Below are 12,775 nucleotides of genomic sequence, written 5' to 3'. Positions count from 1 at the left end.
TAGATTCGTGCCCTGCACAGCTGAGAGGGGTCAGTGTTTGGTGCTGAGTCTCAGTGTGGTGGGGAGCACCCCTAAGGAGGGGAGCACCCCTGAGGTGGACCCATGAGGAATCATGATTCATTGCTCAGAGGCCTTGGCCACTGCTTATACCACAGGGCCTAGTGTCTCTAAGATCCTCACAGTGCTTTCTGGGGGGGTGGTATGGGAAGGTTTGCTATTGAAAGGTCATCTGAACCTTCCTTAAGACAGGTGGGATTCCTAACCTATAAGATGTTATAAGGGTCCAAATTAAGTAAAACAGATTTCTGCTTTCGTTGCCAGAAACACAGAAATCTAGCTAAAACCTGATACACCATTTAAATGTATTTCTGCTCCTCTTCCATCTTTCAGTGCAAGACAATCTTAATTTGAAATGTCATTTTTAATGACTGATTGCTGCATCAGGCAAACTAGTTTCCCCCAACATTTTTAGAAGTCTTGCTTACTAACACTGAATACTATATAAGATGTATTGAGGACTTTCTATGAGTCAAGCACTGCTCTAAGCAAACATGTATTAATTCATAAGCCACACAAAAACTCTACCAAGCTGACACTATTGTTATCCATATTTTCTAGGGGAGGAGTCTGAGGTACAGTGCCCAAGATCATACTGCTAGTAAGTAGCAGAACTCAAGATTCAAACACACTGTAGCCCCAGAGTATGCCTATGTTTTTCATCACTGCCTGCAACTTAATTTTAATCTTCAAAGCTATGAACACTCTACCATGTAGTGTCAGTTATCTTTCATTATAGGACCAAGAACTAGACAATTTCCTGGCAAGTTATCTATTGACTGTTACTAAAGATACATCCCACAGATTCTAGGCAATACCCTTCTTGTAACACATCCATATGTATAATCTGATCACCTTTCCAGAGCAGAAAAAGGGAAAAGGAAGTAAAGTCAGCTGATGGGTCTTGAGTAGCAGCTGTGTGGGGAAATAAAGAAGAGAAATACCAAAATGAAGTCTAAGGGGCACCTGGGTGGCTCAGTGGGCTAAAGTCTCTGCCTTCGGCTCAGGTCATGATCTCAGGGTCCTGGGATAGAGCCCTGCATCGGGCTCTCTGCTCAGCAGGGAGCCTGCTTCCTCCTCTCTCTGCCTGCTTCTCTGCCTGCTTGTGATCTCTGTCTGTCAAATAAATAAATGAAATCTTTAAAAAAAAAATGAAGTCTAAGAATTCTACAGTTGATCTCAAGTGCTTAAAACAGGTCATTAAAGCAAAGCCAGGGCATATACAGCACATGCTGGGAACTAAAAGCTAAGGCCAGCAGGAGTTGGATAATCAGGGAAGATGACAGTTGGCAGGTAATCTAGACATATCCTGGAGACAGGTGCAAATGACTGCAGTGGAAATCTCACATGCTTTCAACGTGTGTGTACATACAGGACATGTCCTCTTAACAGAGCCAGGAAAGAAAGAAAGAAAATCAATAAAAGAGCTAGAAGTGGACAATCATTGACCATCAAAGTCAGTATACACTATGTAAGTATGGAAGCATGCAAGTAAGGTCAACAATAAGGGTATGCTAGTAGGAAGGTGAGGGATAAGCAATGCAATTCAGACCACAGAATTCCAAAGGATCGATGATAAACTATACAGAGGAAATATACTTTCAAATAAAATTAATACACACTCAGATGAAATGTGAAAAATTAAAAAGTAAAAACTCTGACTAGCTGAAGGTCTTACTTCACTTTTGTTTTCACTCTGCAGCTCTTCAATACACTGCAACATTACTGGTCTTCTAACGCATATGACGGAGGACATGAGGAATTACAGAGGACTCAAAATACCATCAAACTGCAGCCCCACAAGCTACTTACAATCCACTGCTTTACCAATACAAGTAAACAACTGTAGCACTGCAAAGAACATTAAGAAAAGAAGGGGACAGGGGAGCCTGGGTGGCTCATGTGGCGATCGCAGGATCTTGAGATCGAGCCCCACATTGGGCTCCTTCCTCAGTGGGAAGTCCCCTTGCATACACACATGCTCTCTGTCTCTCTAAAATAAATAAATCTTTGAAAGAGAGAAAGAAGAGTGGGACACATGAGAAAACATTTGGGGGGGCACATTTAAGATATGGCTACCATCTCCAGTTTGAAGAAAGGGCAATACAAGACACAAGTGATGATGGACAGAACTAGGGTAAGGGCCATGGGTCTAAATGAAGGGATGGGTGTAAGAAATACTGACGTACATAAAATGGGTCAGCTCCTGTGGTCAACTGTGCAGAGGAACCAGAGATGACACCAAGAATTTAGGAAACATCTTCTTCCTTAATCAAGTCTGTTACTTTCAAAGGCACTAGGAAAGGCTCTGGAGAGAAAGGACTTCCCACCAAGATAGGAACCACTTTCCCTCAGCTTTTCTTGCAGACTTGTGCTTTCATCGCCGCTCAGCCTTCAGGGAGTGGCTGCTTGCCCTGGACAGTTTGACTAAAGCCAATGAATGGCCCTTTGCTTAAATCTTACCACCCCCAGAGGGGTTTGGGGTTCTCCATTTTTACCTCCATAGTAGAGTTGAGACAAAGCCAAGACACTGAGCAAGACTTTATTAACAGCTAGGAGATATTTTTTAAAAAGAAGTAACCCTGAAAGATATAATGATAAAGATATAATCAGAAACAAGATACACTTTAGTCCTTTCTGGTCCATGGAGCCCAAGAAGAATCGGGTCTTTCCATCCCTCATGGTCTTCCCAGGGGTAGACAGGATCTTTAACTGCCACTGCTGAGGCTCCCTCTTAGACGGGTTCCTCAAAGTCAGACCACGAGAGCAAACAAGCAAGCACAGCAAAGTGCCCTCTCAAGACCTGATTTTTTCCTACTGAGTGGTTTGAGTAATGACCTTCTCTCTACCCTGGTCCTTTACTTTCCAAAAATGTGAAACACAACCACTCCAACAAACAACAGATCCACACACACAGACACACACCAAATGCATAAACACATCTATGGAAAGGACACATCAGCGAAAAGGGGAACGTTTCAGAAAGGAGCCACTGAACAAAAGTTAAGAAAGAAAGACATCAGTGCTAGAAAGGAAATGACTTTGGTTTAGGAAATGTTAGATTTAAGGTGCCCAAAATATACCCAGGTAGAGACGCATACAAGGTAGAGAAATGTGAATGTGAGTTTATAAGAGAGGCCGACCCCGTGGGTAGGGGGAGAAAGCTGTTCTGGGAATACAGAGAGGAAAGCAGAGAAAAGAGCAAAGTGATGCCTGTACCTGTACTTTCACCACTGGGGTTTGGGGGGCGGGGGTGGAAGTCCAAGAAGAAAAGGACAACCCGGCAAGAGAGAGGCAGAAAGAGAAGACAAATGTGGCAGCCTTCAAGAAAGAGGGAGTGAGCAGGCCACAGTCCAAAATGCTTCATGATTAAGAAAAGCTGATTGGATTTAAATTTGAAAACATAGCTGCCTTTTGAGAGACAGGGTTTAGTATAACGATGAGGGAACATCAGAACAGGGGGCTGTGGGGGCGCCTGGGTGGCTCAGTGGGTTAAAGCCTCTGCCTTCGGCTCAGGTCATGATCTCAGGGTCCTGGGATCGAGCCCCACATCAGGCGCTCTGCTCAGCGGGGAGCCTGCTTTCTCCCCTCTCTCTGTCTGCCTCTCTGCCTACTTGTGATCTCTGTCTGTCCAATAAATAAATAAATAAATAAATCTTTAAAAAAAAAAAAAAAGAACAGGGGGCTGTGGAAGGATCAGCTAGTTGAGCTGAAGCAAGTGTCCTTCCTTCTTGAGGACCCTGGCAGTGAAGGGAAGGAGAGAGCCCCCCCCCAACCACCACCAGCACCACCAGCACCATAGGCTCTGATAGCCCAGGGACCTGGCTCTGTCTGCTCACTGCTGTATCCTCAACACTAACAGTAGTTCCCATCATGTAAGGGGTACTTCACAGATATTTGCTCATGGTATGCTGTGTTTATTCAATCGAGTTTGCTGTTTGATTAAATAAATGAATTAGTGAATGAATCCAGTAATGGTATTTGAGGAAGTCTGAGACAGTACTTGTGACAGCATTGCCATGATTCAGGTATAAATGCTGGCGATAAAGTCTGTAAGCACAGTTCACATCACTGTACTTGTGGAAGTTCGTCTTTTTGACAGTAATCTGAGGAGAAAGAGCATCTTTTAGGCCAGACCCTGAATTTGGGGAGGCAACACTTGAGTGACTGCTGAGTAGAAATGCCTCTCTGCCTGTGCCATATAGAGACACTGAGAGGAGCTCCTGTGAGGTGGGTTGTGAAGAAGGGGTTCTCCACATGGGGTACAGTGAGGAGCAAGGAATTAAAAATCCAGGTGAGTGCCTGTGAGGCTGTGAAAGCCCCTTGGGACTAGAAGTCAGCACTCTCAGGTTGCTACTGGTTCTCCTATTTGGTACTAAATCCCGTCATTCTCCCTCACCTTTAAAGTCTTTGTAAAGTTCTGATTTGGGTATGAGAATATAAAGGGGTTCAAGAAACACCGGGGGACAGGAGGATGACCAGCACTATGGTGGCAAGCAGAAACAGTATCAAGAGTGGAAGAAACTCAAGGATCAATAATGTGGGGTGACATCCAAGACACCTTGAAGGTTCAAGCCTTTATTTCATTAGATGACATGGCATTCCCTTTTAGGGAGTACACGAAAGAACTTTTTTTTCCCCCTGTTGCTTCTCATTTTGCTTTTGTCTGATTCAGACAAAGGAGAACGGAACAGATACGCAGTCCAAACAGAGAAAAGTGGTGGAGAGCAACAGAAAGAAGGTAGGGTTGTAAATATCGATACAATGTAATTAAAGAAAGCCTTGGAAGAAAGGAAAGGCCGTGAGACCCAAGGACTAGCTGGGAAGGTTTGGTTTTACAGAGTGGTAAAAAGAAGGAGTGAGAGTAAAGAGACACAAAACAGATGGGAGACACCTGGTGAGGTTTACCTGGAGAGTAGGGGACAGAGCCAGCTAGTGGACTTAGAGAACACAGACAGTTCACACAGCTGCTGGGGAAAGGCCACCAGGGAAGCCAGTATATAAGCGGCTTTCTGCAGTCTTGAGGGCCTACATCACTGGAATTTCCAGAAATTCTAATTAGCACGACTTAATATTATTTACAGCTATACTTGGCAACCAGAAAAAGTTTTTTGCCTTTGGAGATGCAGTCCTCCCCTTGAGCCAAGTATGGTTCGCCTGAAGGATCTGCTGCATACCGAATCATAATAATGGGGGTAAACACACCTCACAGCAGGATCATCTCATTTTAGAAACAATTCTAAAGACAGGTTCTAATCAAGAGAATTACAATTAATCCACCCTGCCTATTTTCCTTCAAATGGAGCCAAGCTGCACGATTTCATACCGAGACCATCAAGGTCTTCAGATGGAAGAAATTTTAAAAATCATCTAGTCCAGGGGTGCCTGGGTGGCTCAGGGGGTTAAAGCCTCTGCCTTTGGCTCAGGTCAAGATCCCAAGGTCCTGGGATCGAGCCCCACATCAGGCTCTCTGCTCCATGGGGAGCCTGCTTCCTCCTCTCTCTCTGCCTTGCCTCTCTGCCTACTTGTGATCTCTCTCTGTCAAATAAATAAATAAAATCTTTAAAAAAAAAAAAAAAATCATCTAGTCCAACTTCTCACTTATTATGACTTCATTTTTAGAAATCTGTGGCAGAAATTATCAGTGCACACTGGCATCTATGTGGTGCTTTACATCTGTCAGCCTCCTTTGGAGTGCACCTGAGGCCACACACCTGAGCTCTGGCCAATGGGACATTGGTGGATGTGATCTAAGTCATGCCCAGGCCTGGCCCTACACTGGATGGAGGAATACCAGCTAATTTGTATCCTATCAAACTTTGCTTGAGAGAGAGATGAACTTCCATTGTCTACTCACTGACATTTGTGGATTTGTCTGTTTCAACAGCAAGCATTCATTGATTCTCAAGCCTTCTTTGAATAAGCTAGCAACTCAAAGAGCTGCCAATTATTCTAGAGAAAGAGATGGAGATTATTACCGCTTGCAGAGCCAAAAGATTCAGAAGACAGAAGCAGTCACGAAACTCATTTTTATGATATAATAATATCTTGATTATCTAAAGGCTATTATTTGAGACATAACCTAAAGAAGTTAAGGCCCTATCCCTGAGAAACAGGGAATAAACTGTAGAGGTCTTTTTGTTTGTTTGTTTGTTTGTTTGTTTGTTTTAAAGATTTTATTTGTTTATTTGTCAGAGAGACAGAGACCACAAGTAGGCAGAGCAGCAGACAGAGAGAAGTGGACTCCCCGCTGAGCAAGGAGCCTGGTGGGGCACTTGATGCCAGGACCCTGAGATCGTGGCCTGAGTCAAAAGTAGATGCTTAATGACTGAACCACCGAGGTGCCCTAAGCAGGAGAGGTCTTAAATAACTCAGCTTGAGAGCTAAAGAAAGCATTGGAGATTCACTCACTAGTCTCTCAGGCTCTGTGTATTTACTCAAGTTATCTTGGAAAAATAAGTCAGTCTTAGAAATCTGTTTATCTCACATTAAGAAACTGGAAATTGGTCTGTTTCTGCTCTGTTCCTTTGTTTTGTTTTTTTAGATTCCACATATAAGTGAAATCATATGGTATCTGTCTTTCTCTGTCTCACTTTGTTCCCTTAGCCTAATACCTTCTAGGTTCACCCATGTTGTCACAAAAGTCAACATCTCATTCTTTTTATGGCTGAGTAATATTCCTGTGTTTATGTGTGTGTGTGTGTACCACATCCTGTTTATCCATTCATGTACTGATGGACCCTTAGGTTGCATCCATATCTTGTCCATTCTAAATATGTTACAATAAACATAAGGATACATATATCTTTTCTATTTAGTGTTTTTTTTTTCTTTACCCAGTACTGAAATTACTGGATCATATGGTATTTCTATTTTTAGTTCTTTGAAGAACCTCTATACAGTTTTCCACATTGGCTGTACCAATTTAAATTCCCACCCAGAGGAGAGATGGGTGAGAAGATGGGCAAAAAGGGTGAAGGGGAGTGGGACTATAGGCTTCCAGTTACTGAAATGTACAAGACCCCAGGATAAAAGGTATCACACAGGGAAATATAGTCATAGTTTTGCAATAGTGTTTTATGGTGACTGATAGTAGTTACACTTGTGAGCACAGCCTAATGTATGGAGTTGTCAAATCACCTTGTGCTTCTGAAACTAATGTAACATTGTGCATCAACTACACTTCAAAAACAAAAACAAAAAGCAAAAACAAAAAACAAACAAAAAAAAAAAAAAAAAAGGAAAGCAAGCAAGCAAGGAAAGAAATAGGAAATTGGAACCAATGAAGACTGGTACTAGAAGGGACCAAATCACAACTTTCTGAGATTGAAGGAGAGATCAGAATTCTAAAGGAAAAATTTCCAAAAAGCAAGGTAAAGATTTCCATTGTATAATTGAGCCCCACTACTTCTCAGAGTCCTGAAGTTTCACTGGAGGAACTCAACTCAAAACTGATTTTAAAAAAAAAAAAAAAAGAAAAGAAAGAAAGAAAAGAAAAGAAAGAAAGAAAAAGAAATACTTACTGTCTTCAACTAGCCTTTGTAAGCCTCTAAGATGTACAAAATGTATTTAAAAAAAAAAAAACTCTGCAAATGGTTACTCAATCAGTTTCGGTGTTTAAGGTGTATTATTATTATTTGGGAAAAAATAATTTCTGAGGACCACCTTATTTCTCTAAGATGCCAAACAATGATGCCCCAAAATATGAGACACTGCCATTTGCATACTGTTTGAGAGTGAGTGGTCCCTCCCAAATCAATGTGGGTGCCCATATTCAGTGTGAAGGAAACCCAGATTCCTTAAGCAAACTCAGGATCCAAATACCACGTGAAGTAGAAAGGACCTCAGAGATCACTCAGTGTAAGCCTCTGACAGAAAAAGTTAGGTGCCCATAGGGCGCCCATTCGCCTCACTGTAGAGGAGGACCTGAAGCTCAGGCCCCTGTGCTTTTGGAGCCAGGGTACAATCACCTACATAACAATGTTCTCTCCCTGGATTCCCTTAATCCTGCCCTCTCTTCCCAGGCCTTTCTAGAATCCAGAGGTTGATCCAGAAGCATGACGCACTCACCTGCAAAAAGCAGTGCCCAACCGGCGCGTGCTCCGCCAGGGTGGCGTTGTACACCTGCCTCCGGAAGACGGGCTCATTGTCATTCACGTCCTCCACTGTGATGCTCACCAGGCAGGTAGCAGAGAGTGGGGGTTCTCCTAGGTCTTGGGCTACCACTCTCAACTCTACTGCCTCCTGGACCTCTCGATCCAGACTTCGGGCGGTGCTGATCACGCCGCTCTCGGGATCAATAGTGAAGGACCGTCCGCACCCCGCGGTTGGCCACACACCTTCCGCGTTGCAGCGAACAGGAAGGTGGACCAGTGAGTAGCGCAGCCGCGCGTGGTCTGTGCCAGGCTCATCCGCATCCGAGGCGCTGACCCACACGACCGCGGTGCCCGGGGCCGCGGCCTCCGACACGGAGGCCAGGTAATGCGCCCTGCTGAAGAGAGGGGGCTGGTCGTTGAGGTCGGCAACCCGGAGCAGCAGCGTTTCCTCTGTGCTCAGCGGCGGGGAGCCGGAGTCCGTGGCCACCAGTCGCAGATCATACAGGTCGCGGCTTTCCCTGTCCAGGGGCCCCTCGACGCAAAGGAAAAATACCCCGGGGGAGCCGCCAGAGCGCAGCGCAAAGGCTCCGTCCCCGCCCTCCAGGGACAAGGAGATGCTCTCGCGTCCCAGACCAGCACCAGGCTCCCCGACGGCCTCCTCTTCCTGCTCAGGATTACCGTCTGCGTCTGACACGGAGACGCGAGCCACGTAGTCGCCGAGTGCGGCGCCCTCGGAAACGCGCGCGGCCCCTCCCTCCGTGAGGAAGAGCAGGTGAATGGCGGGCGGGTTGTCATTCACGTCGAGCACCGCGATGGACACCCGTACAGTGGCAACCTCGGGCTCGGCCCCTCCATCGCGAGCCTCGACCACCAGCTGGTGCCAGGCCTGTGCCTCACGGTCCAGCGGCCTCTGCACCCGCACCACGCCGCTCAGCTCCTCCACCGTGAAGTAGGCCGCATCGCCCAGGGGCCCAAGCGCCTGCCGGGCGCGGATGCTGTAGCGCACGTGGCCGTTGGGTCCCAGGTCGCGGTCGGTGGCGCGCACGCGACAGACCTCGGAGCCCGGCCGGGCGTCCTCCCGCACCGCGGCTTGGTACTCGCCCTGCTCGAAGACCGGCGGGTTGTCGTTCTCATCTAGCACCCGCAGCTCCACACGCAGGTTGCCGGTGCGCCGCGGGCGGCCGCCGTCCCAGGCTTCGATATGCAACTCGTGTGCCGCCGTCGCCTCTCGGTCCAGGCGCCGCAGCAGCACCAGGTCCAGGGGCTCCAGGGGCGAAGAGGACGGTGATGACCCCGGGGTTCCGTAGCGCAACTGGAAGAACGGTCCTGCGGGGTCCTCGGGAAGGTCGGACGGTTGCACCAGGGTGTAGCCCTGCGTGCTGAACAGGCCGGCGTCTGGGTCGTGGGCACCCGGCAGGCGGAAGGCGGTGCCTGGAGGGCTGAGCTCCGAGACGTCGAGTTGCAGGGAGTCGCGGGGAAAGCTGGGCGAGTGATCGTTCACGTCGTTGACGCGGATCTCCACCTGCACCACGGCGCCCAGCAGCGTGGCGGCCACAAAGCTGTAGTGGTCCCGCCGCTCGCGGTCCAGGCACCGAGCCGTGCGGATGATGCCGGTGTCCGGATGCACGTGGAAGTCGTCCAGCAGCGGTGAATCATCGGAATCCTCGGAGAGAAAGAAGCCGCCCCCCTCCTGCTGCTGTGCAGCCGGCAGCCCCGCGCGGATGTCGCCTACTAGGGTGTCCGGAGGAAGTCCTTCATCCACGGAAAGGCTGAGGTTGAACACCTGGGCATATGAACCCGAGGCCGCCCACACCCACGCGTGCATGAAGAGCCTGAGCAGGAAGCGCTGAGCCCCGGTGGCGCCGCCGCCGCCGCCCGGCAGCCCCAGGGGTGACCCTCTCCTCCCGCGGAACAGAAGGCGCTTCCCGGCGGGAGGCCCCCGCCGCTGGTGCCCTTCGCCCATTCTCCACACAGAAGGACTCTTTGCTCCGCCAGCAAATCGGGAAGGCTCCCGGGCAACTGCCAGCTTGTGAAGGGGTCTGGAGCCTCTTCAGTGTCGGGGCCAAAGAAGAAAAGACTTTGGCAAACCAACAGACCCAGGAGTTCCCGAGGTTCAATCTGCAACTGGTGAAAACGTCCTCCGCCACCGCTCACGCAGACAGGAAAGCTCCAGCCGCCTCTGCCGCTGCAGCCACCTCTTCAGACCCCGGATTTCTTTAAATGAGTCTCATCTCTTTTTCTCTCTCCTTTTATTCTTTTTACATCTGTTCCTTGTTTTGCTCGGCTTGTTGTTTCCCCCTGGTAAAGTCAGGTGCATTATTTCTTTAGCCAAAAAGGATGAAATTATTTAAAGCACACACACACAAGGAGAGGACGGGGGTCGGCCCGGGGAAGGGGGTGGAGTAAGGGCGGGGAGGCCGAGTGCGGGCGCCGGGCCGGAGCGAAGGAGGAGGGGAGGGAGGGAGAGGCGGCTCTGGCTGCGGCCGCGTGCGCGGCTCCGGGGTCGGCCTCTCCCAGCCGCGTCTCCCGGCGGGAGGACCGCCCGTGTGCTCCAGCTCCCACCCAGCCCACGCCCCCCCCTTCCCTTCTCCTCCCCGCCGGTGACGCGGCGCACACGAGGGCAAACTCCAACCTGCGAGTCGCCGCTCTGCAGCAGGGCGCCTTCTCGCCTGGGCCGGGGACCCGAGAGAGGGGAGCGCAGCAGGAAGGACGCGCAGATTTGGAGCGCGAGGAAGGCGGGGGTCGCGCAGGCCGGCTGTCTGCCCGGGCTCTGCGTGCAAAGTGGCGGTGGGTGGGGGAAGGCGAGAGCAGCAGCCCCTCCACCGCCCTTCTCCCTCCATCCCCTGGACGGTTCCTCCGGCAGGCCTGACGCTTGGCTCAGGCTGAGCCGAGGGTGGAGATTAGAATCACTTTGGGGAGCCAAACTTGTGTTCTCCATTTGGCGAGAGAGATTCGTCCCCAGCGGAAGGACAGATGGAGTCAAAGGCCGACGCGCAGCTGGGGCCGGGATGACTGCAAAGAGGGGGGCGGGGGGAACTTGGAAAAACCTTCGCGAAACCCCGAGAAATCTGTGACACACATGGTGCAAACCATGCTTTATTATGCCGCGCTACTACTCAGCAACGTGTGAGCGTCCTGTCACTCGCCTCTGCCACCGAGAATGACGACAATAGAGTCGGCTGGTGAACACTTTTTTATGCATTCAGCGCCATCACAACACTTCCAGGATGTTTTATGATGCTGATTTATGGGCAGAAAGTTGGGGTAGCTCAGGCCAGACCACCTTCCAGCACTTCCCCGTCGCCCCTGAGCGAGGAAGTTTGCAGCCAGGGCAGCTGCTGACAACACTTTCAAACTAGCTTCTGTCTGAGTCCAAGAAAAATGCCAGTAAATTGCCAGTCGTAGGTTTCCCTTCAATCATCTGTAATGATAGGTAGAAATTGATAAATGGCCTCTAATAAAGAATGCCTGAGGAAGGACTCTCTCTGCCTTCTTGAGAATGGCTGGTCCTATTTAGCAAATGGTTTCTGCGATTTTGCATTTAGGCCAAAGGGAAAAATTAATTTCCTAGATACTGTTGCCCTCCTTTAAGGAGGACCAACAGTGCTCGTGATGGTTCCTGGCAGCCACAGTAAAATGCCTTTTAATATTTGGTGGAGTTATATATAACTGCTAATCTGCACCGTTATCTCTACCTCTGACAAAATAATAATAAAACAATTTATTTTATAGCAGATATGTTGCATGTAAATGTAAATAGAGACATTATTAAAATACATCCAGCTGCCTCTCACCGGTGAAGTCTCCTTACCATTAAGGAGACCAGTTGTGAGTCTAGAATCTTCTTTCACCTCAGCCTCTTCAATCTCCCTTGAATTAGTCTCCTGCCTCTACTCTTGCCCCCTTGTAAGTAATTCTCAACCAAGCATCTCGATTATTGTTTTTAAAGCTAATTCAAATCATGTCTCCCGGTGCTTAGAACCTGCCAATATATTTTCATTATACTTGGATTATAATTCACCTTGCCGACCTCACCTTGTACCACCACTGTGGATCCAAATGTACTGCTTTTTTCTGATATTGGTATTTGATACAGACTGAATGTTTGTGTCTTCTGCAAAATTCGTATGTTGCCCTCCTATCTGCGGATGTGAGGTATTAGGAGGTGGGGTCTTTGGATTAGATGAGATCATGGGAGTAGTGTCCTAAGAGTAAGGAGAGAGCCTGCTATTCTCTGTTCTCTGCCATGTGAGGATACAGGAGGTGGGCAGTCCACAACCAGGAAACATGCCCTCTCCAGAACTTGACCATGCACTCTACTCAAGTAGCTTCTCCACCATAAACCCTTATCCTCTATTAGATTTCATTCACAACACCTATTGGTGCCTGAAATTAGCTTGCTTTATTCCACTGTTTATTAGATTATTGTGATCCCAATCCTCTTCGTGCACTTGAAGCATTGCAAGCATCCCGGAACCCAGATCAGTACCTATCATGTTAATGGGTCTCCATTCACTAAACATGTGTTGGGTGACTGGATGGACGGTTGGCTTAGCGGATGGGTGGTAGATGGAGGTTTAAGTCTGTTAAAGCAAGGGTTCAAAACCATAATTCAGAATTAA

General features: G+C 48.4%; 1 protein-coding gene across 1 annotated transcript in view; it reads right to left on the bottom strand.

Moving 5' to 3' along the window:
* Nucleotides 1-10,555, bottom strand: part of DCHS2 (dachsous cadherin-related 2) — a 255,941-nt gene extending 245,386 nt beyond the window's left edge. The window contains exon 1 of the mRNA XM_032332739.1: nt 8,128-10,555. Within this exon, the coding sequence (XP_032188630.1) occupies nt 8,128-10,116 (1,989 nt within the window). The 5' untranslated portion in view covers nt 10,117-10,555. The remainder of the gene's footprint in view (nt 1-8,127) is intronic.
* Nucleotides 10,556-12,775: the final 2,220 nt, after the last annotated feature.

The sequence above is a fragment of the Mustela erminea genome, chromosome 2 (genome assembly GCF_009829155.1).
Source record: "Mustela erminea isolate mMusErm1 chromosome 2, mMusErm1.Pri, whole genome shotgun sequence".
In the NCBI taxonomy this organism is placed as follows: domain Eukaryota; kingdom Metazoa; phylum Chordata; class Mammalia; order Carnivora; family Mustelidae; genus Mustela; species Mustela erminea.
Note: the sequence above shows the minus strand (reverse complement) of the source record. Positions and strands in the feature narration are given on the sequence as shown.